Source organism: Pristis pectinata, chromosome 3, assembly GCF_009764475.1.
Source record: "Pristis pectinata isolate sPriPec2 chromosome 3, sPriPec2.1.pri, whole genome shotgun sequence".
Taxonomy (NCBI): Eukaryota; Metazoa; Chordata; class Chondrichthyes; order Rhinopristiformes; family Pristidae; genus Pristis; species Pristis pectinata.
Window position 1 is genome coordinate 1,391,765 of NC_067407.1, and position 25,570 is coordinate 1,417,334.

Consider the following 25,570-nt stretch of genomic DNA (forward strand, 5'->3'; position numbering starts at 1 on the left):
TAGAGCAGGATAAAATGTCGGCACAACATTGTGGGCCAAAGGGCCTGTACTGTGCTGTAATGTTCTGTTTATCTGCATCTTCCAGGGTTGCAGGCAAGGCCAAACCTGTGCTGTGTATAGTACCAGCACCATATAAGATCACCCTCTAGATGAACTGAAGTTGGCCAAAGAGCTATTTGAAACTGCATTAATGAGCAGAGTGAGTGTGTTGGAGTGGCTGTGCACTTCCCAGTGAGATGTGTGGGAGAAACTCACCATGCTGATCAAAATGGTGCTGTGGGAAATGGGGAGGAGGCACTGTGTGTGTGTGTGTGTGTGTGTGTGTGTGTGTGTGTGTGTGTGTGTGTGTGTGTGTGTGTGTGTGTGTGTGTGTGTGTGTGTGTGTGTGTCAGCCACCTCCTTTGACCTGATTGAGTCCTGCATCTCAAGTGACCTCAGTGATCAGTGAGGCAGAGATCAAAGCATGCTGTAAAGGGGTGCAGTCACAGAACAGCAGGCAAAGATGTTCCAAGAATCCTGGGCACTGAAAACAGACTGGAAGGTGCTGTGGGTAAGACACCAATATCGGAATAGACCCTTTAACTGATGCCAGATTGGACATCTCAGCACAATGTGCTCCTATTTCTTTTATGACTGTTCAAGGTCTTAGGTTGCACCTCAAAACTCCACAGTACACAAGGGAAAAATGGGGAGGGGGCATTGTGTGTGCAGACAATCCCTCTCCTTGTGACCTGATTGAAGCCTGTGGCCTCGGTGATATCATTAGGTGTTCAACTGAGTGCAGAAACAAGGTGACATGTGCACCAAGTGCCTGGGGCTACTGTATATCCCAGATTCAGGTTTATTATCACTGACATATGATATGAAATCTGCTGTTTTGTGGCAGCAGTACAGTGCAAGTCTATAAATTAGAAAAATAGATAGTGCCCAATGGATCTGTACTCATACAGTGATCAATGGATGAGTCCATCTGGAAGTGAATGCTAGCATGATCCAACCCAGGCACTGATGGACCCTGGGTTAAGTGATCTCAGCATCAAAAGAAATCTAATCTTAAAGCAATATGCAGGAAACACTCAGCAGGTCAGGCAGCATCAGTGGGGAGAGAAAGTTGTTTCAGACTGACTTTTTATCAGAATTGGAAACAGTTGTGGATTGTTATAGACACGTGCAGAAGAAATGGGAAGATATTACAATGGGGTGATGAGGGGAGAATAATAAAGGCAGGTGAGATTAGAGGACAGAAGGGATGAGGGAGGAAGGGGATGGTTGGGGAGAAGAGGTGACTGAAGGCTGAAGGCCAAGAATCTTGCAGCAGCTCCTAAACCAATAATGCAGCAACGGCTGAAGTAACTGCATTCACTGTTGCGTTGGGAAAGTGAGGTGTAATGAAGGCTCTGACCAGTGAACAGCAGGAGACAGGCTACGGTGAGGTGTACACAATATCAACGAGGCACTGGCGATAAACAGCCGGATTGTCTCAGAAATACAAACAAGTTATTTTCATTTATAACTTTCAATAATTTCACTATAGAATTTTACACATTAGGCCATTTGGCCCATCACATGGTCTTTGGTCTTCCCCATCACCTTTGGGTAGAGTCAGTTGTGCAACACGGAAAGAGGCCCTTTGGCCCACCATGTCCATGCTGACCCTATCTACACCAATCCCGTTAGGCCCATATCACTCCTTTCCAATTGCTCAAATGCCTTAAGCATTGTAATTCTATCTCCCTCCACCGCTGCCTCTGGCAGCTCGTTCCAAATAACCACTCACATCTCCTTTAAGTGTCTCCCCTCTCACCTTAAACCTGTGCCCTTTAGCTCTACACACCCCAACCCTGAGAAAAAGATTCTACCTACCCAATCTAGGCCCCATATAATCTTATACACCTCTATAAAAGTCACCCCTCAGCCCCCTGTGGGAATAAACACAGCTTGTTGAATCTCTCCTTGCAAGCCCTCCATTCCAAGCAACCTCCTGGTGAACCTCTCTCCATGTACCACATCCTTCCCAGAGTGTGGCAACCAGAACCAGACACAATAGTCTGAGTGCAGCCTGACTAATGTTTTATGCAGTTGCAACATGACCTCTCAACTCTTGTATTCAAGTATTCATGCAGTACCCTCTGCAAGTTCCTGTTGAATCCACTCCCATCATCCTTTCAGGAAGCAGGTCCCAGATCCCAGCAAGTCACTGCAGGAAAGTTCTCCTCTCCCCTCTGCCCACTCCTTCACTCCCATGTCCTCTGTTCACCCATCTTCCCGTACCTAGACATAGTTTCTGCTTATTTAGTCCATCCAAACCCTTCCAGATTCTGTACCACAATGGTTAGGGATCATTCAATCTCTACATCTGCTCTAAGACCTGACATTCTCCCTGGTGTGTCCTGCATTCACCACACTCCTCTCACTAGGGCCCAACCCAGTGAATCAGGAATGTTCATTACATCTTCCAAACCTCTGTAACACTGTCATCTCGTACAATTATTTTTTTCTACTTGCCCTTGTTATACTCAGCCACACGTGTCTCTGCTCCTGCAAGTTCTTTAATGTTAAACCCACTGTCTTTATGATTATGTAAGTGTTGAAATTATTCCCTTATCCACTGGCAGATATAAAAATAAGCTGAACTTTTGTAGTGCCCAAGAAAAAGAATTGCATAGTGTTCACAACTGAGGAACAGTTAATCAGACAACCGCTCCACCCACATGTCTACGCCCTCGTCCCATTTTCACCTCACCACGTGCATTCCCTATTGCATTCATTAGCAACTATCTTATTTCTCCAGTAATGGTCTCCCCCACCACTGGAAAACCTGTCTGTCCGTCCACCACATCTGGTCGATAGTAAGCAAAAATATAAACTGCTGGGAATGTGAAATAAAAGCAGAAAATGTTGGATCTAGAACAGTACCAGCACAGAAACAGGCCCTTCAGCCCATGATGCCAAATGAAGCTGCACATCTGCCTGCACATGGTCTATATCCCTCCATTCCCTGCCTGTTCAGGTGCCTGTCTAAATGCCTCTTATCTACTTCCACCAGCTTCCCTGGCAACCCATTCCAGGCACCCACCACTCTGGGTTAATAAAAAAACGTGCCTTGTAAATCTCTTTTAACCAATGCCCTCTAGTATTTGAGATTTCCATCCTGGGAAAATGCACCCGGAAAACACACAGCAGGTCAGGCAGCATCAGTGGAGAGAAGCTGAGTCAATGTTTCTGAATGAATGTCCCAGAGCTGAAGTGTTAATTCTGTTTCTCTCTCCACTGACCAGCTAAGTATTTCCAGCTTTTTCCGGAATATTAAACCTGAAGGATTCTGTGAAAATGAAGCACAATCCGTGGGTGACAAAGGAGATGAAAGATATTGTCAAATTGTAAAACAGGATACACAAAATGGCAAGGGGCTGGTGGTAGGAAGGAGGACTGTGAAAAGATTAAAAAGCTCATAAAAAGGAAGAAAATTGATTTTGAGAAACATTTTGCATGTAATATCAAAACAGTATAACTTCTATGGATACATAACTAGGAAGAAGGTGCCTAAGGTAGTTGTGGGACCTCTCGAGAACAAGGCTGGTGAATTAATAACAGGAAACAAGTTAACAGGTTAAATCAGTTTTTTTGCCTCATTCTTACTGTGAAGAACACTGTATCTGTTCTCAAGGTAACAGATGGGCTAATTTCAAATAACAGGAGGAATCTGTTTTTTAAAAAAAATCCCAATCACAAGGGGTAAAGTATTAGAGAAACTCACAGGGCTAAAGGTGGACAAAGTCGCCAGGACCCGATGGTCTGCACCCAAGGGTTCCAAAGGAGGTGGCTGCAGAGATGGTGGACCCATTGGCTGAACATTACAGGAGGGTATCAGAAAACTGAACCAGCCAATGTGACTCTCTTGTTCAGAAAAGGGACAGAAGGTAGGGAACTACAGGTAGTTAGAGTAACATCTATTGTTGGCGAGAGGCTAGAATCACTAATCAGAGGAAATAACTAATCATTTAGGAAAGTTGAATATAATTCAACCTGGTCAATATGGTTTTATGAAAGGGAAATCATGTTTGACATATTTATTCCAGTCTTTTGAGGATGTGACAGAGAGAGCTGACAGAGGGGGGCATCCTGTGCTTGTATTTCCAAAAGGCCTTTGTCAAGGTGCCATGTAAGAAGTTGGTGCATAAATTAAGAGCCCAAGATACTGGAGGAAGTGAGTTAGTGTGGATTGAAAACTGGTTGTTACACAGGAAACAGAGTTAGAATAAATGGGTCCTTTCAGTTGGAGGAATGTAACTTGAACTACCCCAGGGATCAGCTCTTGACCTTCAACTTGCAAGGTTTCCAAGTTTGCTGTTGATACAAAAATGGATGGAAGGACATGTTGTGATTCTGCAACGGGTTAGAGATGGAGTGATTGGGTGAAAACCTGGCAAATGGAGTTTAACATGAGGTCATGCACTTCAGTAAGAGGAATCAAAAGGCCGGTTATTATTAGAATGCAGAGAGACTGAAGTTCGGAGGGATCTAGGTGTTCTAGTGCATGAATCACAAAACGTTAGCAGGCAGGTCCAGCAAACAGTGTGTTGGTCTTTATTGTGGAGGGGTGTTTAATGGGGAGGTTGTGTTCCAGTTGTACTGGGTGTTGATGAGGCCGCACCTGGAGTACTGTGCACAGCTGTGGTCCCCTTACCTAAGACATGGATATAGTAGGATCGGAGGCAGTCCAAAGCAGATTTACCGGGCTAATTCCTGGGATGAGACGGTTGTTAAGAAAGGCTGGACAGTTTGGGTCTGTGTTCTTTGCCGTTTTGAAGAATGAAAGGTGATCTGATTCAAACAAACAAGATCCTTAGGAGGCTTGACAGAGTAGATGTTCAAATGTTTTCACTACTGAGTCACAAACAAGGGGACAGAGATACAAAATAAGGGGCCAGTCATTTAAAACTGAGGCGTGTGGAAATTTCTTTCAAAGGGTAGTGAATCTTTGGAATTCTGTCCCCGAGGATGGTGGAGCCTGGATCATTAAATATATTTAAGTTGGACATACATAGATAAATGAAAGATTGGGGAATAGAGGGTGATGGGGAACTAGCACAGAAGAGGAGTTGACGCCTCTGTAGATCAGCCATGGCAGGGAAGGCTTGAGGGGGCCGGGTGGCCTGCTCCTGCTTTCTTGTGCCCTCTCAACAGACGCTGCCTGACCTGTTGAGTGTTTCCAGCATTTCCTGTTTCTATTCCATCTAGTCAATACTTCACCTTGCTAGATAAGGAAGCCCAGACTGTTTGATCGCTGACTGTTTGAAGACAAAGGCCAGCCAGTACAGATGGCCACTGTACATCGGACCATACCGTCGATCGGAGGATGGGCCTTGTGGAAGTCAGACCTCGTCTTCGTTAAAATCGGCAGGGTGGCAGTGGTGGCCGTAACGATCAGGTCTGAAGATAACAACCAATCCAACCAGAAGGCTTGGCAGGAAAAGAAAGTACCAACATTTACAGAGACAAGTTACAGAAGGCCAGAATGTTCAGTTCTTTGGATTCTTAATAGGAGCCGAGTCCCTCCTGATAATGTCCCAGTCCTGCCCTTTTGGCAAAGCTAAAGGGACTTGCTTGCAATTTGCTGGATGTTTGTGGGGTGATTTATAAGGACGATCCATATTTAAGGTAAATGAGAAGGACGTTATTTTCTCTGCAAGTGCTTCCCGGAGGCAATTTCCTCTGACAGCTGCTGCCTGAACTTCAGCGTGCTCTGCACATCCTTGTGCTGGAGCATCTCCTCCATGGACAGCCGCTGAACGTCACCAGTGAACTGAGGAGTTGAGGTCCCCCTCAGGACTTCAGACATCTCTAAGGATGCTGCGGCCGAGTCCTCGGCCCTTGCTCGTGGGCCAGGGAAGATCCTGGCATTCCACAGACTGAGCCGGGCTTTCCCAGCGCCGGAGAAGAGACCCTCGGAGACCTCCAGCCCTAGGCGCTTGACAACCTCCCCAAGACCAATGCCCAGCAGCCGCAGACGGTCGATCTCCGACAGAGACGGGACGGTGAGCTTCAGGTCGTCAGCCGTGCCGAGGATCACTGTGACAAAACCCGCTGGAATGCTCAGCGAGAGCAGGAAGGTGTCCGGGGGCACAGCGGTGTCCTCCCTGAGGCAGCACCCACTGACGATAGAATTGGCGCCCACAGTGGTGCGCGCCCCCAGCCGGGAATACTCCACCACACTGCCAGACGAGACAAGGCACCCAGGCCCCAGTAGGCTCTCCATGATGCAGGGAACCAGCTCTCCTCCCTCAGGAGGGGAATGGGAGACCCTGCCAGGGTTGGGTATCAGCCCCAGCTGCTCCCTCAGCGTCCTGTCCGCCGTCAGGTGGTACAGGTACTCCTGCGCAGTGCCCAGGTGGTAAAAGACGGAGTTATTGAGTGCGGCCACATTGAGCGGTGTCCCCCGGAGCGAGGCGAAGATCTTCTGCCTGACTGCGGGGAGCTGGTCCAGGTCCTGGCTGACGTTGGCAGTGTTCCTGGTGTACTCTTCTGTGGCCCCAGGCCCCAGAGCCTGCAGAAAGTCGCCGTAGGCATCGATTTCGCAGCCAATGCCACCTGTCTCCTCCAGGATGGCCAGCAGCCGTCTGGCCGTCGGACGGTCGAAGTAGTAGACGCTGTCGGTGTAGACGAAGTCAGCGGACTCTGTGTCTGAGCTGAGGGCCTGTCCCCGTACTGACTGGCATACCGCTCCGGCCTCCCGCATTGCCTCCATGCTGGGCTTGTGAAGGAAACGGTGGCAGAGTCGGTACTCCAGCTCCTCTTGTCCCTCCTCTCCCGAGCTGGGCTCCAGGGCGAAGACGCCGTGCGTAGTGCCGATGGAGAGGGGCGATGGGTGAGCCAGGGCCGTGAATCCAGGCCTGTCGAAGCAGACTGCCTGGGCCTCCGGCACGCTGTAGAGTTCGATGTCGTCGGCACACGTCACCAGGACTCCGGGCTTCATGTGAGCAGGGAAGTCGATGTACATGGCCAGCTTCAGCTCCAGTACCTGGTAGACAGGCTCGCCCAGAGGGAGAGCCATGAAAATCTTCCCCAACGCGCTGGCACTTGGCAAACGCTGGCTGTATCCCCCTAAAGAAGGAGAGAGAGTCAGTGACACAGTGCAGAAACAGGCCCTTTGGCCTACCCAGTCCGTGCTGACCATCACCCACCCATTGACACCAACCCTACACTGATCCCATTTCATTCTCCCCAGATTCTACCCCTCACCCACATGCTGGGGACAATTTACAGCGGCCAATTAACCCACCAACCCGCACGTCTTTAGAGACACAAGAAACTACAGGTGCTGGAATCTGGAGCAACAAATAATCTGCCGGAGGAACTCGGCAGGTCGAGCAGCATCTGTGGGAGGAAAGGAATTTTGATGAAGAAGAGCCCTGATAGAGTTTTGACCCAAAATGTTGACAATTAGTTCCCCCCCCCCTCCCCCCCCCCACAGATGCTGCTCAACCTGCTGAGTTCCTCCAGCAGATTGTTTGCTGCTCGGCTTTGGGATGTGGGAGGAAACTTGAGCACCCGGAGGAAACCCACGTGTTCAGTGGGAGAATGTGCAGAGGACAGGATTGAACCCAGGTCTCTGGAGCTATGAGGCAGCTACCAGCTGCACATTGTGCCACCCCAGACAACGTAATGTTTAGATACATCATAACACATCATTGGCTTGGGTTCAAATCCCTCCCCAGCACCACCACACCCTCCAGTGCTGCCATGCTCCAGAGCTCTGTAACTTCCAATGCAAATCCTCCATTAGGCAGGGAATGGGATTGGTGGGTTTGCTCCACCAGGAACCGGCAAGGTTTTGATGGGCTGAATTCCCTCCTGTGCCAATAAAGGAAACAAGGGCTTTGGCTTCAGCTGCTAAGGTCCAAACTCTGGAACTTTGTTGCTTAAAACCCACCTTAATGACCAAGGAATCATTCCCAGTATCTCCTTAGTATGGAAAACAAATAAAACTGCCGGTGCTGGAATCTGAAACAGAAAATGTTGGACGAACTCAGGGAGTTGGGCAACATCTGTGGAAGGGGAAACCAGTTAATCTTTGGGGTCAGGGACCCTTTCACCACAACTGCTCTGAGGAAAGGTCGCTGGCCTGGAACATTAACCGGTTCCTCTTCCCACGTGCTGCTTGACTGCTGGGTTCTTCCAGCACTTCTGCTTTTGTTCCAGTGCCTCCTCGTGTAGACACAGTGCCCAACTGATCACATGTTGGGCACCAAGTCCCAGCTAGGAGGAGGCAGACAACACAGCCTTTGGTCAATCTCTAACACAGTTAAATACTACTTAAACTTCTGAAGCATAGGATTAGCAACCAAATGTCTTCAAAGAGTAGAGGTAAAGACAGATATTGGGGACAGCTCTCCAACTTCAGTCTCTTTCTAATTCAAGGAATAAACACAGAAAATGTTGGAAACACTCAGCAGGTTGAGCAGCATCCATGAAGAGAGAAACAGTTAACGTTTCAGATGTGCACCAGCAGAGTGGTACCACTCGGGCCTCCTGAGCAACATTTAGCCGCATTGTGCCAACCAATGAGCTAGAGGTGGGGAGAGAAGTATTGATGTATAATCCACAGCAGAGTCTGCTGATTGTAGCAGGATCAGTAACCAGTCATTCACTCATGCCCTTCAGGGTAGGAAATACACCATCTGTACCACACTGGGTCTATGGGGGAAGGGTCTCAGACCTGAAACACTGATTGTTTCTCTCTCCACAGATGCTACATCAATATTTAATAGTTGCTGGTCCTCGTCACTGGTCAGTGTGGGAGAGGACATTTTTTACTGGTACTGCAGGCCGCGGACTAGATACTGTGCAGCCTCCACACCTGTCACAGTATGCAGCAGCCAACACATCTCTGGGGCTGTTTTGTGTCAGCCAATCAGGGAGACACTAGTGTGAGTGCTCACCATTTCACCCTCTAGCTGAGGGGCATCACCTTCACACACCTCCGGTCCTCAGCCCGTTCTTTCGGCCAAGTCAGAAAACCTTCTACATAACTGTGTCTCCAACCTGAAATGTTAACTGTTTCTCTCCCCACAGATGCTGCCTGACCTGCTGAGTGTTCCCAGTATTTTCTGTTTTATTTCTGATTTCCAGGATCTACAGTTATTTAGATTTTCATCTAATTTATTTTCTCTTAGCTGGCGGCATAATGTGAAACAATGGTTGTTTACCAGCATGGATTAGTAGAACGCTGAAGCCATCCAACTGGTCTCCATACAGTTCTTCTAATCGAAGGAGCGCGTGAAGTGTCGAGCCTCCGTTTCCTGAGCAAAGATAATGATGATCAACAACATTCCTTCCGTATTTCCATGGCAGGTCTGTCACAGATACAAATTCAAAACCTACCACAGTTACTGGAAAGGGACAAGGTTGGTCCCCAACTAAACGTCTTGAATAGGGGAAAGGCTGATTTTGGTAGCACAAGAGAGGACTAGCAAAAGTAAATTCGGGAGCAGATGCTTGAGGGTAAAGTGACAGCTGACAAGTGGGAGTCTTTTAAAAGAGTTGGTGACAGTTCAGGGCCAGCATGATCCAGTAAGGATGAAAGAGAAAGATGTCAAGATTAGGGAACCTTGGATGACAAAGGATATTGATATTGAAAGTTTGATCAGGTGAAAAAGGAAACTTATGGAAGTTATAGGCAACTGGTATCAAGGGAGTCTCTTGAGGAACATAGTGTGGGAGTGAACTTAAAAAAAAAATTAGGAGGGCAAAAAGGGGCCATGCAATATGCTTGGTAGACAAAATTTAGGAGAAAATTTAGGTTCTATACACATGAATGATAGAAAAATAGGGGGCTATGTGGGAGGGAAAGGTTAGATAGATCTTAGAGCAGGATAAAATGTTGGCACAACATTGTGGGTTGAAGGGCCTGTACTGTGCTGTAGTGTTCTATGTTCTAGAATCCTAAGACATAGAATGTACAAGTACATCAGAAGCAAGAGGGTAGCTAGGGGAAGAGTGGGTCTCCTTAGAGACCAAAGGGATGATCCATGTGTGGAGTCAGGGGATGTGGGCAAGGTCTGAAATCAATACTTCTCACCTGTATTCACCAGGAGGACGGTGGTGACTTCAGGGAGGGTGGATAATCTGAAGCAGGTCAGCATTAAGAAGGAGATCTTGGGACATATAAAAATTGATAAATCCCCAAGGCCAGAAGAGATCTACCCCTGGTTGCTATGGGGAGGAAGGGAGGAGATTGCTGGGGCCCTGACGGAGGTTTTTGCATCTTCATTATCCACAGGTGAGGTACCAGAGCCTGGAGGATAGCTCATGTTGTTCCTTTGTTTAAATAGGGCAGCAGGACTAAGCCAGGTAACTACAGGCTGGTAAGCCTGATATCAGTGGTATGGAAATTATTGGAGAAAATCCTGATGGATAGGATTAATGTACATTTGGAAAGGCAGGACCTGATAAGGGATGGTCAGCACAGCTCAGTACGGGCGAAGTATGTAGATGCCACAGCCAAGAAAGCTCACTAGTGCCCCTACTTCATCAGGAGGCTAAAGAAATTTGGCGTCCCCTTTGTCCCTCACCATCTTTTTAATCAATGCACCATAGAAAGCATCCTATCTGGATGCATCACGGCTTGGTACGGCAACTTCTCTGCCCGAGACCGCAATAAACTGCAGAGAGTAGTGGACACAGCTCAGCACATCACAGAAATCAGCCTCCCCTCTATGGACTCTGTCTACACTTCTCATTGCCTCAGTAAAGCAGCCAGCATAATCAAAGACCCGACCCACCCTGGACATTCTCTCTCCTCCCCCCACAACCCGCGCCCCCCCCCCCCCCCCCCATCTGGCAGAAGATACAAAAGCCTGAAAGCACGTAACACCAGGCTCAAGGACAGCTTCTATCCCACTGATATAGACAATTGAACAGTTTCCTAGTGTGATAAGATGGACTCTTGACCTCACAATCTACCTTATTATGACCTTCCATTTTATAGTCTACCTGCACTGCACTTTCTCTGTAACTGTAACACTTTATTCTGCATTCTGTATTGTTTTACCTTGTACTACCTCAATGCACTGTGTAATGAATTGATCTGCATGAATGGTATGCAAGACAAGCTTTTCACTGTACCTCAGTACATGTGACAATAATAAACCAATTCCAAATCCTGTCTCACTAATCTGATTGCGACTACTGCCAACTTCTCCAGGTTTTCCATATTACAGAAATAGCAGCCGTTTGGCCATTTGTGCCTGTTCTGCCATCCAACAAGATCAGAACTAATCTTTTACCTTAGCACCCCTTGTCTAAGCCCCTATCTTCCCTTAATTCCCTTAAAACCCCAGCCACACCTGTATCGATTAAACTGTGACTGAGCGGAGCCTCCACAGATCTCCTGGGGAGAGAACACCAAACATTCAGGGAAACATCAGCTCCGTGTCCTCCTTGTCAAGCCCTACAAGATGGAAATGTCCAGTTATTCACTTTGATGGGGAAAATAGAGAAGCAGAATATGGTTTACATAACGCAAGACTGCTGGTGCTCAGGGACGTGGGTGCCGTTGTGCACAGTTACCGGGGTGGACAGGAATATGGAGCTGAGGTTATAATCAGGTCAGCCATGATCTTCCCAGATGGTGGTGAGGCATACAGGAGTGAGGCAGATCGGCTGGTTGAGTGGTGTCACAACAACAACCTTGCACTCAACGTCAACAAGACCAAGGAACTGTGTGTGGACTTCAGGAAGGGGAAGTCAGGAGAACACACACCAGTCTTCATGGAGGGGTCAGCGGTGGAAAGGGTGAGCAGCTTCAAGTTCCTGGGTCTCAACATCTCAGGATTTATCTTGGGCCCAACACACTGATGCGATCACGAAGAAGGCACGCCAGCGGCTCCACTTCGTTAGGAGTTTGAGGAGATTTAGAATGTCACCAAAGACTCCTGCAAATTTCTACAGATGTAACCAGTCAGCATGTTCTTCACCATACATCACCGCCTGGTACAGAGGCTCCAATGTGCAGGATTGAAAAAGGCTGCAGAGGGTTGTAGACTCAGCCAGCTCCATCACTGGCACAACCCTTCCCACCATCGAGGACATCTTCAAGAGGCGGTGCCTCAAGAATGCGGCACTCATCACTAAGGACCCTCACCACCCGGGACATGACCTCTTCTCATTACTACCATCAGGGAGGAGGTACAGGAGCCTGAAGACCCACACTCAACCTTTGAAGAACAGCTTCTTCCCCTCTGCCATCAGATTTCTGAATAGTCCATACCTCATTATTCATCTTTTGCACTACTTATTTGTTTTAGTAACTTATCGTAATTTATATGTCCTTACGTCTTGCACTGTACTGCTGCCGTAAAGCAACAAATGTCACGACATATGTCAGCGATAATAAACCTGATTCTGATATGGCAGACAAAGCAGGAAGGGCTAGGTGGCCAACCCCTAATCCTAGTTTTTATGAGGATGTTGTCAGGACTCCAGGGGCTGAATTATAGAGAGAGGTTGGGCAGGCTGGGACTTTATTCACTGGAGTGTAGGAGAATGAGGGGTGATTTTAGAGGTGTATAAAATTATGAGGCACATAGATAGGGTGAATAGGCAGAGTCTTTTTCCCAGGGTTGGGGAATTATGAACTAGAGGACATAGGTTTAAGATGAGAGGGTAGAGATTTAATAAGAACTTGAGGGGCAAATTTTTCACCCAGAGAATATATTGAACGAGCTGCCAGTGGAAGTAGTTGAGCAAGTACATTAATGACATTTAACAGACAGTTGAACAGGTCCATGGATAGGGAAGGTTTCGAGGGATTTGGGCTAAATGTGCGCAAATGGGACTAGCTTAGATGGGAATTATAGTTGGAATGGACCAGTTGGGCTGAAGGGCCTGTTTCCATGCTGTATGACTACAGAAGCACAAGAAGTCAGCACACAGGTACAGCATACAATTAGGAGGGCACATAGAATATTGTCCGGTACTGCAATGGGAAATGTAGGGAAGCCTTGCTACACTTGGTGTGCTGTGTCCTCATTTAAGGAACCGTAGCCTTGCCTTGAAGTTGTCCGTGATAGATTCTGTAATGAAGAGCCCATCCTATGAAGTAAGATCAAGTAGATTGGGCCTTATACTCTCTGGTGATTTAAAAAAAATTGGGATGTAGCTGTCACTGACAAAGCCCAGCACTTATTGCCCATCCCTCACTGCCCCTGAGAAGGTGGGGCTGAGTTGCCGCCTTGAACCGCTGCAGTCCTGCTGGTGAAGGTGCCCCATAGTTGGGGAGGGAGCTCCAGGATTTAGACCCAGTGATATATTTCCGAGTCAGGATGATTTGTGAGGAACCTGCTGCCTTTGTCCTTCCTGGCAGGAGAGGCAGCGGGTTTGGGAGGTGCTGTCAGAGTAGCTGCAGTGCATTTGGTAGAACACTGCAGGCACTGTGCACGAGTGGAGGACGGAATGAACGTTTAGGGTGGTGGATGGGGTGCCGATCAAGGAAGCTGTTTTGCCCTGGGTCATGCCATGCTTCCTGAGAGATGTTGGAACTAGAGTTTAGAAAGACCTTGTTGGGTGGTGGAACAGGTGTGAGGGAATACATGGTCGACTCCTGCTCCCACTTTCTGGAAAATCTCTCCTACACCCTCTCCAAGGTCCAAAGTATAGTGCCCAAAAGTGGTTGGGGCAGAGATCTGACAAACGCCATTCTGCACCCAGTGTTGCTCATACCAATTTTAGGTCCTGCTGGATCAGCAAACACATGATACCGAACTCCAAGGGGAAGCTCCTTCCTCTCCAGCTTGCTGGCGATCTGCTGCAGGAATGCATGCTCCTGACCTCCGTCGGCAGCTGTGATGACCACTGCATCCCAGAACTCACCCCGCTTCACCTCCTTCCCTGGGGAGAAGGGCACAAGAGCAATATCAGCAAGCAACCTCTGTCACCGAGACAGCTCACTGAGGGGATGGCTTCTCTTCAAACGTACCGGCCCGTGAAAAGCAACACTCCAAGCTACTGAAACCCGTCTAGAGACTTTGTCATAGAGTCAAAAAGAGATTCAACCCAGAAACTGGCCCCTCAGCCTATTGAGTCAACCACTCATTGACACGAAACCTACACTAATGCCAATTTATTCTCCTTACATTCCCATCAACTCCCCCCAGATTCTACCCCTCACCCACACACTGGGGACAATTTACAGCAGCCAATTAACCCACCAAACCGCACGTTGTTGGGATGTGGGAGGAAACCGGAGCACCCGGGGGAAACCCACGTGGTCACAGGGAGAATGTGCAAACTCCACACGGACAGCACCGGAGGTCGGGATCGAACCCGGGTCTCTGGAGCTGTGAGGCAGTGGGTCTACCCACTGTGTCCAATCACTTATTTCCCATCCAATTCCCACCATGTTCATTCAAGACCAAGTTTGATCCCAACTTCATCTGGACAAAGAATAAGCTGAGCTTTTAAGCATAAAAACATGAAAACAGAAAAATCTCAGCAGGTCAGGAAGCATCTGAGAAAAGTTAATGCTTCAAGTCGTAGTCACAGAGTCAGAGACTGATACAGCACAGAAACAGGCCCTTCAGCCCACCGAGTCTGTGCTGACTATCACCCACCCATTGACACCAACCCAACACTGATCCCATTTTATCCTCTCCACATTCCCAAAAACTCCCTCCAGATTCTACCCCTCACCCACACACTGGGGTGGCGGGGAGGAGGAGGAGGGAGAGGAGAGGAGGAGGGAGAGGGGAGGAGGAGTGGGGAGGAGGGGGAGAGGGGGAGGGGGAGAAGGGGAGGGAGGAGGAGGGGGAGGAGGGAGAGGGGAGGAGAGAGGGGAGGAGGAGGGGGAGAGGGAGGGGAGGGGGAGAGAGGAGGGAGAGGGGGGAGGGGAGGGGAGGGGAGGGGAGGGGAGGGGGGAGGGGGAGGGGGGAGGGGAGGGGGGAGGGGGGAGGGGGGGGAGGGGGGGAGGGGGGGGAGGAGGGGGAGGGGAGGGAGGGGAGGGGGGAGGGGAGGGGAGGGAGGGGGGGGGGAGGGAGGGGAGGAGGAGGAGGGAGGGGGAGGAGAGAGGGGAGGAGGAGGGGGAGGGGAGGGGGGAGGGGAGGGAGGGGGAGGGGAGGGGAGGGGGAGGGAGGGGGAGGGAGGGGGAGGGGGGAGGGGAGGGAGGGGGAGGGGAGGGGAGGGGGAGGGAGGGGGAGGAGGGGGAGGGGAGGGGAGGGGAGGGGAGGAGGGGGAGGGGGGGGAGGGGAGGGGAGGGAGGGGAGGGGAGGGGAGGGGGGAGGGGAGGGGAGGGAAGGGGGGAGGGGGAGGGGGAGGGAGGGGAGGGGGGAGGGGGGAGGGGAGGGGAGGGAGGGAGGGGGGAGGGGAGGGAAGGGGGGGAGGTGGGAGGGAGGGGAGGGGGGAGGGGAGGGGGGAGGGGGGGAGGGGAGGAGGGGGGAGGGGGGAGGGGAGGAGGGGGAGGGGAGGGAGGGGAGGGAGGGGGGGGAGGGGAGGGAGGGGAGGGGAGGGAGGGAGGGGGGAGGGGAGGGGAGGGAAGGGGGGGAGGGGGGAGGGAGGGGAGGGGGGAGGGGAGGGAGGGGGAGGGGAGGGGGGAGGGGAGGGAGGGGGAGGGGAGGGGGGAGGGGAGGGAGGGGGAGGGGAGGGGAGGGGGAGGGAATGATTGACAGCGGATCAGGCGGTGACGTCACGCGCAGGGTGTGACTGACCGCGGATGTCCTGGAAGGCCCGGAGCCGCCGCCGGGTCCCCTCCTCCCGCCGCCGGCTCTCTGCCCCCGGCCCGATCCCGGTCCCGGGCCCCTCCCGCCCCACGTCGTCCATCATCCGCCCGCCTCCCGGGGGGGTGAGAGGTCACAACGCTCGACAACGTTGGCGCCACAACCGGCGCCCGGACTTCAATTGTGACGAGCAGGGGAGCGGCCGCGCATGCGCCGGCGTTTCCATGGCGACCGGGCCCGGAGCGATGGCGCGGCCTGAAGCGTCGGTGAAGCCGGAGCGGAGCGAGGCGAGTGGGCGGCCGGGGCTCCGCGGGGCCGGGGGTGAGGTCTGCCGTCCCCCGTCCTGCAACACTCCCCGGGGCTCCGCCGCCCCCTGTGCACGTCTGCCCTGGTTTCACATCAGTCCCAGTCACAGCACTGGTGTCGGTTCACTATTGTCACCTGTACCGAGGTCCAGGGAAAAACTTGTCTTACAAGCCGATCATACAGGTCAATTCATTACACAGTGCAGTTACACTGGGTCAGTACAGAGTGCATTGAGGTAGTACAGGTAAAAACAGTAACAGTACAGAGTGTCACAGCTGCAGAGAAGGTGCCCTGCAAGCCTGTGGCGACACGGGAGATTGTAGATGCTGGAAACCTAGAGCAACGCACACAAAATGCGCATGAACTCAGCAGGTCGGGCAGCATCTATGAAGGGAAATAAACAGTGGACGTTTCAGGCAGAGACCCTTCATCAGGACTGGAAGGGAAGAGATTTATAAGTTGTATAAGTCATTGGCGAGACCAAATTTGGAGCATTGTGTGCGGTTCTGGTCACCTAACTACAGGAAGGATGTCGGTAAGATTGAAAGAGTGCAGAGGAGATTTACTAGAATGTTGCTGGGTGTTCAGGAGTTGAGTTACAGGGAAAGACTGAACAGGTTAGGACTTTATTCCTTGGAGCGCAGAAGAATGAGGGGAGATTTGATAGAGGTTTACAAAATTATGAGGGGTATGGACAGAGTTAATGCGAGTAGGCTCTTTCCACCTCGATTAAGAGAGATAAGTACGAGAGGACATGGCTTTAGGGTGAAAGGGGAAAGGATTAGGGGGAACATTAGAGGGAATTTCTTCACTCAGAGAGTGGTGGGAGTGTGGAACGGGCTGCCATCTGATGTAGTAAATGCGAGTAAATTTAAGAGTAAATTGGATAGATACGTGGACAAGAGAGGTCTGGAGGGGTATGGGCTGGGGGCAGGTAAATGGGACTAGCAGAATAATGTTTCGGCACAGCCTAGAAGGGCCAAATGGCCTGTTTTCTGTGCTGTAGTTTTCTATGGTTCTAAGCCAGAATAAAAGGGGATGGGGAGGAGCAGGGGCTGGCAGGGGTTAGGTGTTGCACACAAAGTGCTGGAGGAACTCAGCAGGTCAAGCAGCATCTGTTAGAGAGAAATACACAGTGGATGTTTTGGGCTGAGACCCTTCTTCATGACTGGAAAGGAAGAGGGTAGAAGCCTAAATAAGAAGGTTGAGGGAGGAGAGGAGCAGAGGCTAGCCGGGGGAGGGGGAGAGATGTAAGAAGCTGAGAGACGATAGGTAGAAGAGGCAAAGGGCTGAAGGAGGAGGAATCTGGTAGGAGAAGGCAGTGGACCATGGGAGGTCATGAGGGCAGGGGAATCAGGAAAGAGAAGGGGTGAGGGGCCACAGGAATGAGGGAAGACAAAGGGGGGAAGGAGGGAGTACAAGAAGGGGTATAAGAAGAGGGGAAGGGTTACCAGAAGTTAGAGAAATTGATGTTGAGGCTGTCAGGTTGGAGACTACCGAGGCAGAATATGAGGTGTTGTTTCTCCAACCTGCATCTGGCCTCAACATGGCAATAGAGGAGGCCATGGATAGACACATCAGCATGGGAGTGGGATGTAGAATTGAAGTGGCTGGGTACCGGGAGGTCCCAGTGTGGCCTCCTCTACATCGGTGAGATCTGATGCAGATTGGGTAACCTCTTCGTCAAGCACCTTTGCTCCATCTGCCGCAAAAGCAAGGATCTCCTGGTGTAGTCAAGGTAACTGTGGGAGTCAGTGGGTTTGTAAAAGATATCAGTAGATAATCTGTCTCCAGAGAGACCGAGAGATCTAGAAAGGGGAGAAAGGTGGCGGAGATGGACCAAGTAAATTTAAGGGCGGGGTGGAAGTTGGAGGCGAAGTTGATGCAGGAAGCAGCCCCGATGCAGTTGTCAGTGCAGCGGAGGAAGAGTTGGGGAGCGTTACCCGTGTAGGCTTGGAACATGGACTGTTCCACATAGCCAAGGAAAAGGCCGGCATAGCTGGGCCCATGTGAGAGCCCATGGCTACACCTTTAGTTCGGAGAAAGTGGGAGGAGCCGAAAGAGAAGTTGTTGAGGGTGAGTCCCAGTTCTGCCAGATGGAGGAGGGTGGGGGTGGAGGAGAACTGGTTGGGTCTGTTGTTGAGAAAGAAGTGGAGGGCGTTAAGGCCTTACTGATGGGGATGGAAGTGCACAGGGACTCGATGTCCATAGTGAAAATGAGGCAATCAGGGCCGGGGAACTGGAAGTTGTTGAAGTGATGGAGAGCAAGCGAAGTGTCACAGACATAAGTAGGGCCGGACTGAAGGGGGACAAAATGGAGTCAAGATATGAGGACTTGAGTTCAGTGGGGCAGGAGCAGGCAGAAACTACTTGGGCAGTTAGGTTTGTGGATCTTGGGTAGGAGGTAGAAACGGGCAGTGCGGTATTGGAGAACTGAGGTTAGAGGCTGTAGAGGGGAGATCTCCAGAGGTGATGAGGTTGGTGATGGTGTGGGAGACAGTGGCCTGATGCTCCTTGGTGGGGTCCAGGTTGAGAAATAAGCAAGAGGAGGTGTCTGGCCTCGGCAAGGTAGAAGTTACCTTGCCGAGGCCAGACAGCACTGTCCTTCTCTTCGGGTTTGATAGTGAGGTTAGGACTGGTATGGAGAGAGTGGAGGGCAGTGCGATCAGAGGGGGTGAGGTTGGAATAGGTGAAGTCAAGAATATCCTGTCGGCAGCTAGAGGTGAAAAGATCCAGAGTGGGCAGAAGGCCAGAGTGGGGCGTCCAAGAGGAGGAGGAGAGCTTAAGCTGAGGGAAGGGGCCATCAGTGGGGGCTGGGGAACCCTTGACAAAGAAGTAGGCCTGGAGATGGAGGCGGCGGAAGAGCTCAGCATCATGGCAGGCGCGGAACTCATTGAAGTGCGGGTGCAGGGGGACAAAGGTAAGGCCCCTGCTCAGGACAAAATATTCCGCATCAGAGAGGGGAAGGTCAGAGGGACAGTGAAGACACAGCAGGGGTTGGAGCTGGGGTCAGGTAATGGTAGAGGGTTGGGGGGTGAGAGGAGGGTTAGAGGGGTCAGGGAAAGTGGAGTGGGAGGAAGCTGGGGGTCAGTGGAGTGAAGGGGAATGAGGGATAGGAGGACGACTGAGGGATTGGGGTGGGTGGGGAGTGATGGTGGAAGCAGATGAGCAGTAGGACCTAGTGGCAGTGTCCTTTCTGCCAACGTGTCCATATCCCTCCATTCTCTGCATATTCATGTGCCTATCTAAGAGCCTCAAATCCCCCTATCGTGTCTGCCTCCACCACCACCCCTGGCAGTCCATTCCAGGCACCCACCACTGTTTAAAAAAAACACTTGCCCCACACATCTCCTTTGAACTTACCCCCTCTTACCTTAAATGCCCTCTAGTATTAGCAATTTCGACCCTGGGAAAAAGATACCGCTGTCTATTCTACCTATGCCCCTCATAACTTATCAACTTTCATCAGGTCTTTACTCAGCCTTCACTGCTCCAGAGAAAACGACCCATGTTTGTGCAACCTTACAGCACCTGCCCATAAAATCCAGGCAGCATCCTTCCTTTCACGGGGCGACCTGAATTGAATGCAATGCTCCAGATGCAGCCTAACCAGAGTTTTATAAAGCTGCAACATAACTTCCTGACTCTTGAACTCAATGCCTTGACTAATAAAGGCAAGCATGCCATACCCTTCTTTACTACCCTATCAACTTGTGCAGCCACTTTGGACTTGGAACCCAAGATCCCTCTGTATTATCAACACTGTTAAGGATCCTGCGATTAGCTGTGTACTGTCCCTTTACATTTGATTTCCCAAAGTGCAACACCTCACACTTGGCTGGATTAAACTTCATCTGCCATTTCTCCACCCATATTTGCAACTGATCTATATCCCACTGTAATCTTTGGCAATCTTCTACACTATCCACAACGCCACCAATCTTTGTATCGTCTGTGAACTTACCCACCCATCCATGTTTTCATCCCAGTCATTAATGTATATCACAAACAGCAGAGGTCCCAGTACGGATTCCTGCGGAACACTACTAGCCATGGAACTCCAGCCAGAATAAGTCCCATCGACCACTACCTTCTATCTTCAATGGGCACGCCAATTCTGAATCCAAATGGCCAAGTCCGTGTGGATCCCATACATCTCAATCTTCTGGATGAGCCTCCCGTGTGGGACCTGTCAAATGCCCTACTAAAATCCACAGCTCTACCCTTATCAATCACCTTCGTCACCTCTTCAAAAGAACTCAATCAACTTAGTAAGACATCACCTGTCCTGCACAAAGCCATGCTAACTGTTCTTAATTAAGCCATGACTCTCCAAATGTTCATAAATCCTGTCCCTAAGAATCCTCTCCAAGAGCTTCCCGATCACTGACGTGAGACTCGCCGGTATATAGTTACCAGGATTATTCCTATTTCACTTCTTAAGCGACAGAACAATGTTAGCTAATTTAAAAGGGTTTAGCCAGCAGTGAAATGAGGAAGTGTTTGTGACCTGGTTGTGAAGTCGAGATTTCCCTAGAAGGAGACTGTTTTGACCCACTGAGTCTATCCTGGTTCACAGAACAATCTCATTTCTCAATAATACTCCCTGTAACCAATTCTTCCTACATTCCCATTAACTCCACCTGGATTCCACTACTCACTGGCCAATTTACATATTTGGGATGTGGGAGGAAACCAGAGCACACAGGGGATGTGCAAATTCTATACAGACCATCCCTGGATGGTTCCTCAATACATTGCTCTATGAAACCACCCTGAATACTCTCTAGGAACTCAAGGCCACCCTGGCCAACTGGGTTTTCCGATCTGTACGATGATTAAATTGGCCGTGATTATTGCAACTTCTGACAACAAGCCCATTTCCAGATGTATTTTCTGTACGACAGTACAGCCACTGGTAGGAACAAGTGATATACAGCTCTCACCCATGACTTCGTACCCTCACTATTTCTTATCTCCGCCCAAACTGATTCTGCATTTGAATTTCGAAGCCTGTGTCATTGCTCACCATTGCCATGATCTCAGCCTGCACTAACAGACCAACCAACCTCTCCCTACTCCAATTGGAGGATCCCACCTGCTCTAAGAAGACACTATAATCCTGGTGCCAAAGAAAAATAAGGTAAGGTGCCTTAATGACTACTGCCCTGTTACTCTAATATCCACCACCATGAAGTGCTCTGAGGGGCTTGTCATGGCACACATCAACTCCACCCTCCCAAACAACCTCGACCCACTGCAATTCACATAACACCGAAACAGGTCCGCGGCAAATGCCATCTCCTTGGCCCTACACTCATCTCTGGAGCATCTGGATAATAAGACACCTACGCCAGACTCCTATTTCTTGACCACAACTCCGCCTTCAATACCATAACGCTAAAGGAACTCATTTCCAAATTCCCAGACCTGGGACTCAACACCTCCCTTTGCAACTGATCCTTTTTATTTCCTCTTCCAAAGGAGGTTTATTCAGTGATTGCAGCATCACATTATTACAGTATTACAATGCTCCATGATTCACAGTTCCAAATTATAACACAATCATCTCTATCCAGAATGCACTCCAGCCCCTGTGGCGCCCATACTTCATGGAAATCCCCCATCGTACTCGTGGATACTGCGTGCTCCTCCTCCAGGGATACATGGGCACCAACATAACCCCAGAAGAGGGGGCAGACAATCAGCTCGGGCAGAACCCTCGACTGCCCACCGTCTAGACCTGTGAACAGGCCAGGCCCAGGAGCAAACTGACCAGGAGATTCCCCGACTGACCCACCCCCATCCGCACTGGGTGATCAAAGATGAGGAGCGTGAGGCTGAAGTGCAGCCAAAATGTGAGGAGCAGCCCCTTCAGGTAGTCAAATAGAGGCTGTAACTTCTCACACTCCATATATATATATATAAATATACACATATATATATATATATATACACACACACACATATATATATATATACTGTGTGTATGTGTATATATATGTGTGTATGTATATATATATATATATATATATATATATATATATATATATATGATACATTTACTTGTCCCAGCCACAGAAATTACAGGTGGCTGGGAAGTCTGTCAAAACAACTTAGGAATCTGTTACAGGGTACTGCTCTGTGCAATACTTTCCACCCCAGGTCCCCAATGTAAAGGGAAAGGACTGCCACATAACGAGATAAGACATCTTTATTAGTCACACATACATCAAAACACACAGTGAAATACATCTTTTTGCGTAGTGTTCTGGGGGCAGCCCGCAAGTGTCGCCATGCTTCTGGCACCAACGTAGCATGCCCACAACTTCCTAACCCGTATGTCTTTGGAATGTGGGAGGAAACCCGAGCACCCAGAGGAAACCCACGCTGTCATGGGGAGAACGTACAACCTCCTTACAGACAGTGGCCAGATTTGAACCTGGGTCGCTGGCACTGTAAAGCGTTACGCTAACCGCTACACTGCCGTCCCTGCAACGGTAGGGATATCCACTGGGGTAGCAACTGGATCCTTGACTTCCTGACCAACAGGTCACAATTGATAAGGATAGGCAGCAACACCTCTGCCAGGATCATCCTCAACACTGGTGCCCAGCAAGACTGTGTCTTCATTCATTCCTGAAGAAGTGTCCTGATCTGAAATGTTGACCACCTGCTTTTCTCCACAGGTGCTGCATGGCCTGCTGAGTTCCTCCAGCATCATGATGGTTTTCATCTAGATTCCAGCATCTGCAGTCCTTTTGTTTCTCCAGGCTGTGTCTTCAGCCTCCTATTTTATTCCCTATACACTCACGACTGTGTGGCCAGATTCTACTCTAACTTCGTCTACAAGTTAACAGATGACACCACCGTAGTGGGCCGGATCTCAAGTAACAATGAGTCAGAGTACAGGAAGGAGATAGAGAGCCTAGTGGCATAGGACATAGAACACAGTACAGCACAGTACAGGCCCTTCAGCCCACAATGTTGTGCCAACCTATACAAACATACTCCATGATCAATCTAACCCTTCCCTCCTACACAGCCCATAATCCTCCATTTTTCTTACATCCATGTATCTATATAAGAGTCTCTTAAATGTCACTATTGTATCAGCCTCTATCACCACCCCAGCAGTGTGTCCCAGGCACCCACCACTCTCTGTGTAAAAAAAACCTACCTCTGACATCTCCCCTAAACTTTCCTCCTCTGACCCTAAACTGATGTCTTCTGGTATTGGCCTTTGCCACCCTGGGGAAAAGGTGCTGGCTGTCCACTCTGTCTATGCCCCTCATAATCTTATACACTTCTGTCAAGTTGCCTCTCATCCTGCATCAAAGAGAAAAGCCCTAGCTCACTCAACCTTTCCTCATAAGACATGCTCTCCAATCCAGGAAGCATCCTGGTAAATCTCCTCTGCACCCTCTCTAAGGCTTCCACATCATTCTTATAATGAGGTGACTAGAACTGAACACAATACTCTTTTAAGTATGGTCTAACCACAGTCTTATAGAGCTGCAAAATTACCTCACGGCTCTTGAACTCAATACCCCGACTAATGAAGGCCAACACGCCTTCTTAACCATCCTATCAATGTGCAGCATCTTTGAGGGATCTATGGACTTGGACCCCAAGATCCCTCTGTTCCTCCACACTGCTAAGAATCCTGCCATTAACCTTGTATTCTGCCTTCAAGTTCGATCTTCCAAAGTGTATCACATCACACTTTTCCGGATTGAACTCCATCTGCCACTTCTCTACCCAACTCTGTATCCTGTCTATATTTTATTGTAACCTATGACAATCTTCCACACTGTCCACAACACCACCACCTTCATGTCATCAGCAAACTTGCTAACCCACCCTTCTACCCTGTCATCCAAATCATTTATAAAAATCATAAAGAGCAGGGGTCCCAGAACAGATCCCTGTGGAACACCACTAGTTACTGACCTCCAGACAGAATACTCTCCATCTACTACCACCCTCTGCCTTCTGTGGGCAAGCCAATTCTGAATCCACACAGCCAAGTCTCCATGGATCCCATGCCTCATGACTTTCTGGATGAACCAACCATGGGGAACCTTGTCAGACCCTGTACTAAAGTCCACATACACCACATCCACCACTCTATCGTCATCAATTTGTTTTGTCACCTTCCTGAAAAACTCAATTAGGCTCGTGAGGCACGACCTGCCCCTCACAAAGCCATGCTGACTATCCCTAATAAAACTATACTTCTCCAAATGTTCGTAAATCCTGTCCCTAAGAAGCCTTTCTAATAGTTTGCCCACCATTGACATAAGACTCACTGGTCTATAATTCCCAGGATTATCCCTATTACCTTTCTTGAACAACGAAACAACATTTGCCATCCTCCAATCCTCCACTACTACTACTGTGGCGAGGGAGGACCCAAAGATCATCATCAATGCCCCAGCAATCTCTTCCCTCGCTTCCTGTGGTAACCTGGGGTATATCCCATCTGGCCCCGAAGACTTATCTATCCTAATGTTTTTCAGAAGCTCCAACACTGCCTCTTCTTAACCTCAACATGCTCCAGCATGTTAGCCTGTTCTACACTGACCTCATATTCATCTGTCCATCTCTCTGGTGAACACTAAAGCAAAGTATTCATTAAGGCATTAAGGACCTCCTCTACTTCCTCTGCCTCCAGGCACATGTTTCCCCCTTTATCCCTGAGCGGTACTACCCTCACCCTAGTCATCCTCCTGTTCTTCATGTACGTGTAGAACCCCTTGGTTTTATCCTTAATCCTACTAGCCAAGGTCTTCTCATATCCCCTTCTAAGTCCCTTCTTAAGCTCCTTCCTGGCTACCTTATAACTCTCAACAGCCCTGTCTGATTTTTGCTCCCTAATATGCTTCCTTCTTCCTCTTGACTAAACATTCCACTTCTCTTGTCAACCATGGGAACCAACCATAGTTCCCATGGAGGGCTATGTGGGAGGGAAGGATTAGATAGATCTTAGAGCAGGATAAAATGTCAGCACAACATCGTGGGCTGAAGGGCCTGTACTGTGCTGTAATGTTCTATGTTCTTCACCCTACCATCCTTTCCATCCCTCAGTGGGACAAACCTAGCCAGAACTCTATGCAAGTGGTCCCTAAACAGCCTCCACATTTCTTCTATGCATTTCCCTGAGAGCATCTGTTCCCAATTTACACTCCCAAGTTCCTGCCTAATACCATTGTAATTAGCCCTCCCCCAATTAAACACTTTCCCATATCACCTGCTCCTATCCTTGTCCATGGCTATGATAGAAGTCAGGGAGTTGTGGTCACTATCTGCAAAATGCTCGCCCACCAATAGGTCTTTCACCTGACCAGGTTCACTGCCTAGTACTAGATCCAGTATGGCCTCTCCTCTTGTCAGCCTGTTTACATACTGTGTCAGGAATCCTTCCTGTACACACCCAACAAATTCTGCCCCATCTAAACCATTTGCACTAAGGAGGTGCCAATCAGTATTAGGGAAGTTGAAGTCACCCATGACAACAACCCCATTATTTTGGCAGCTGTCCAAAATCTGCT

The 25,570-nt window shown here is 49.6% G+C and overlaps 1 protein-coding gene across 1 annotated transcript; it reads right to left on the reverse strand.

Moving 5' to 3' along the window:
• Positions 1 to 394: 394 nt before the first annotated feature.
• fpgt (fucose-1-phosphate guanylyltransferase) lies at positions 395 to 15,940 on the reverse strand. The gene is made up of 4 exons (XM_052011798.1): positions 15,702 to 15,940; positions 13,723 to 13,890; positions 9,210 to 9,302; positions 395 to 7,104 (listed from the first exon to the last, which is right to left on the reverse strand). Exons 1-4 carry the CDS (start codon positions 15,814 to 15,816, stop codon positions 5,678 to 5,680), a joined length of 1,803 nt encoding a protein of 600 aa, XP_051867758.1. The 5' UTR covers positions 15,817 to 15,940; the 3' UTR covers positions 395 to 5,677.
• Between the last annotated feature and the right edge of the window lie 9,630 nt (positions 15,941 to 25,570).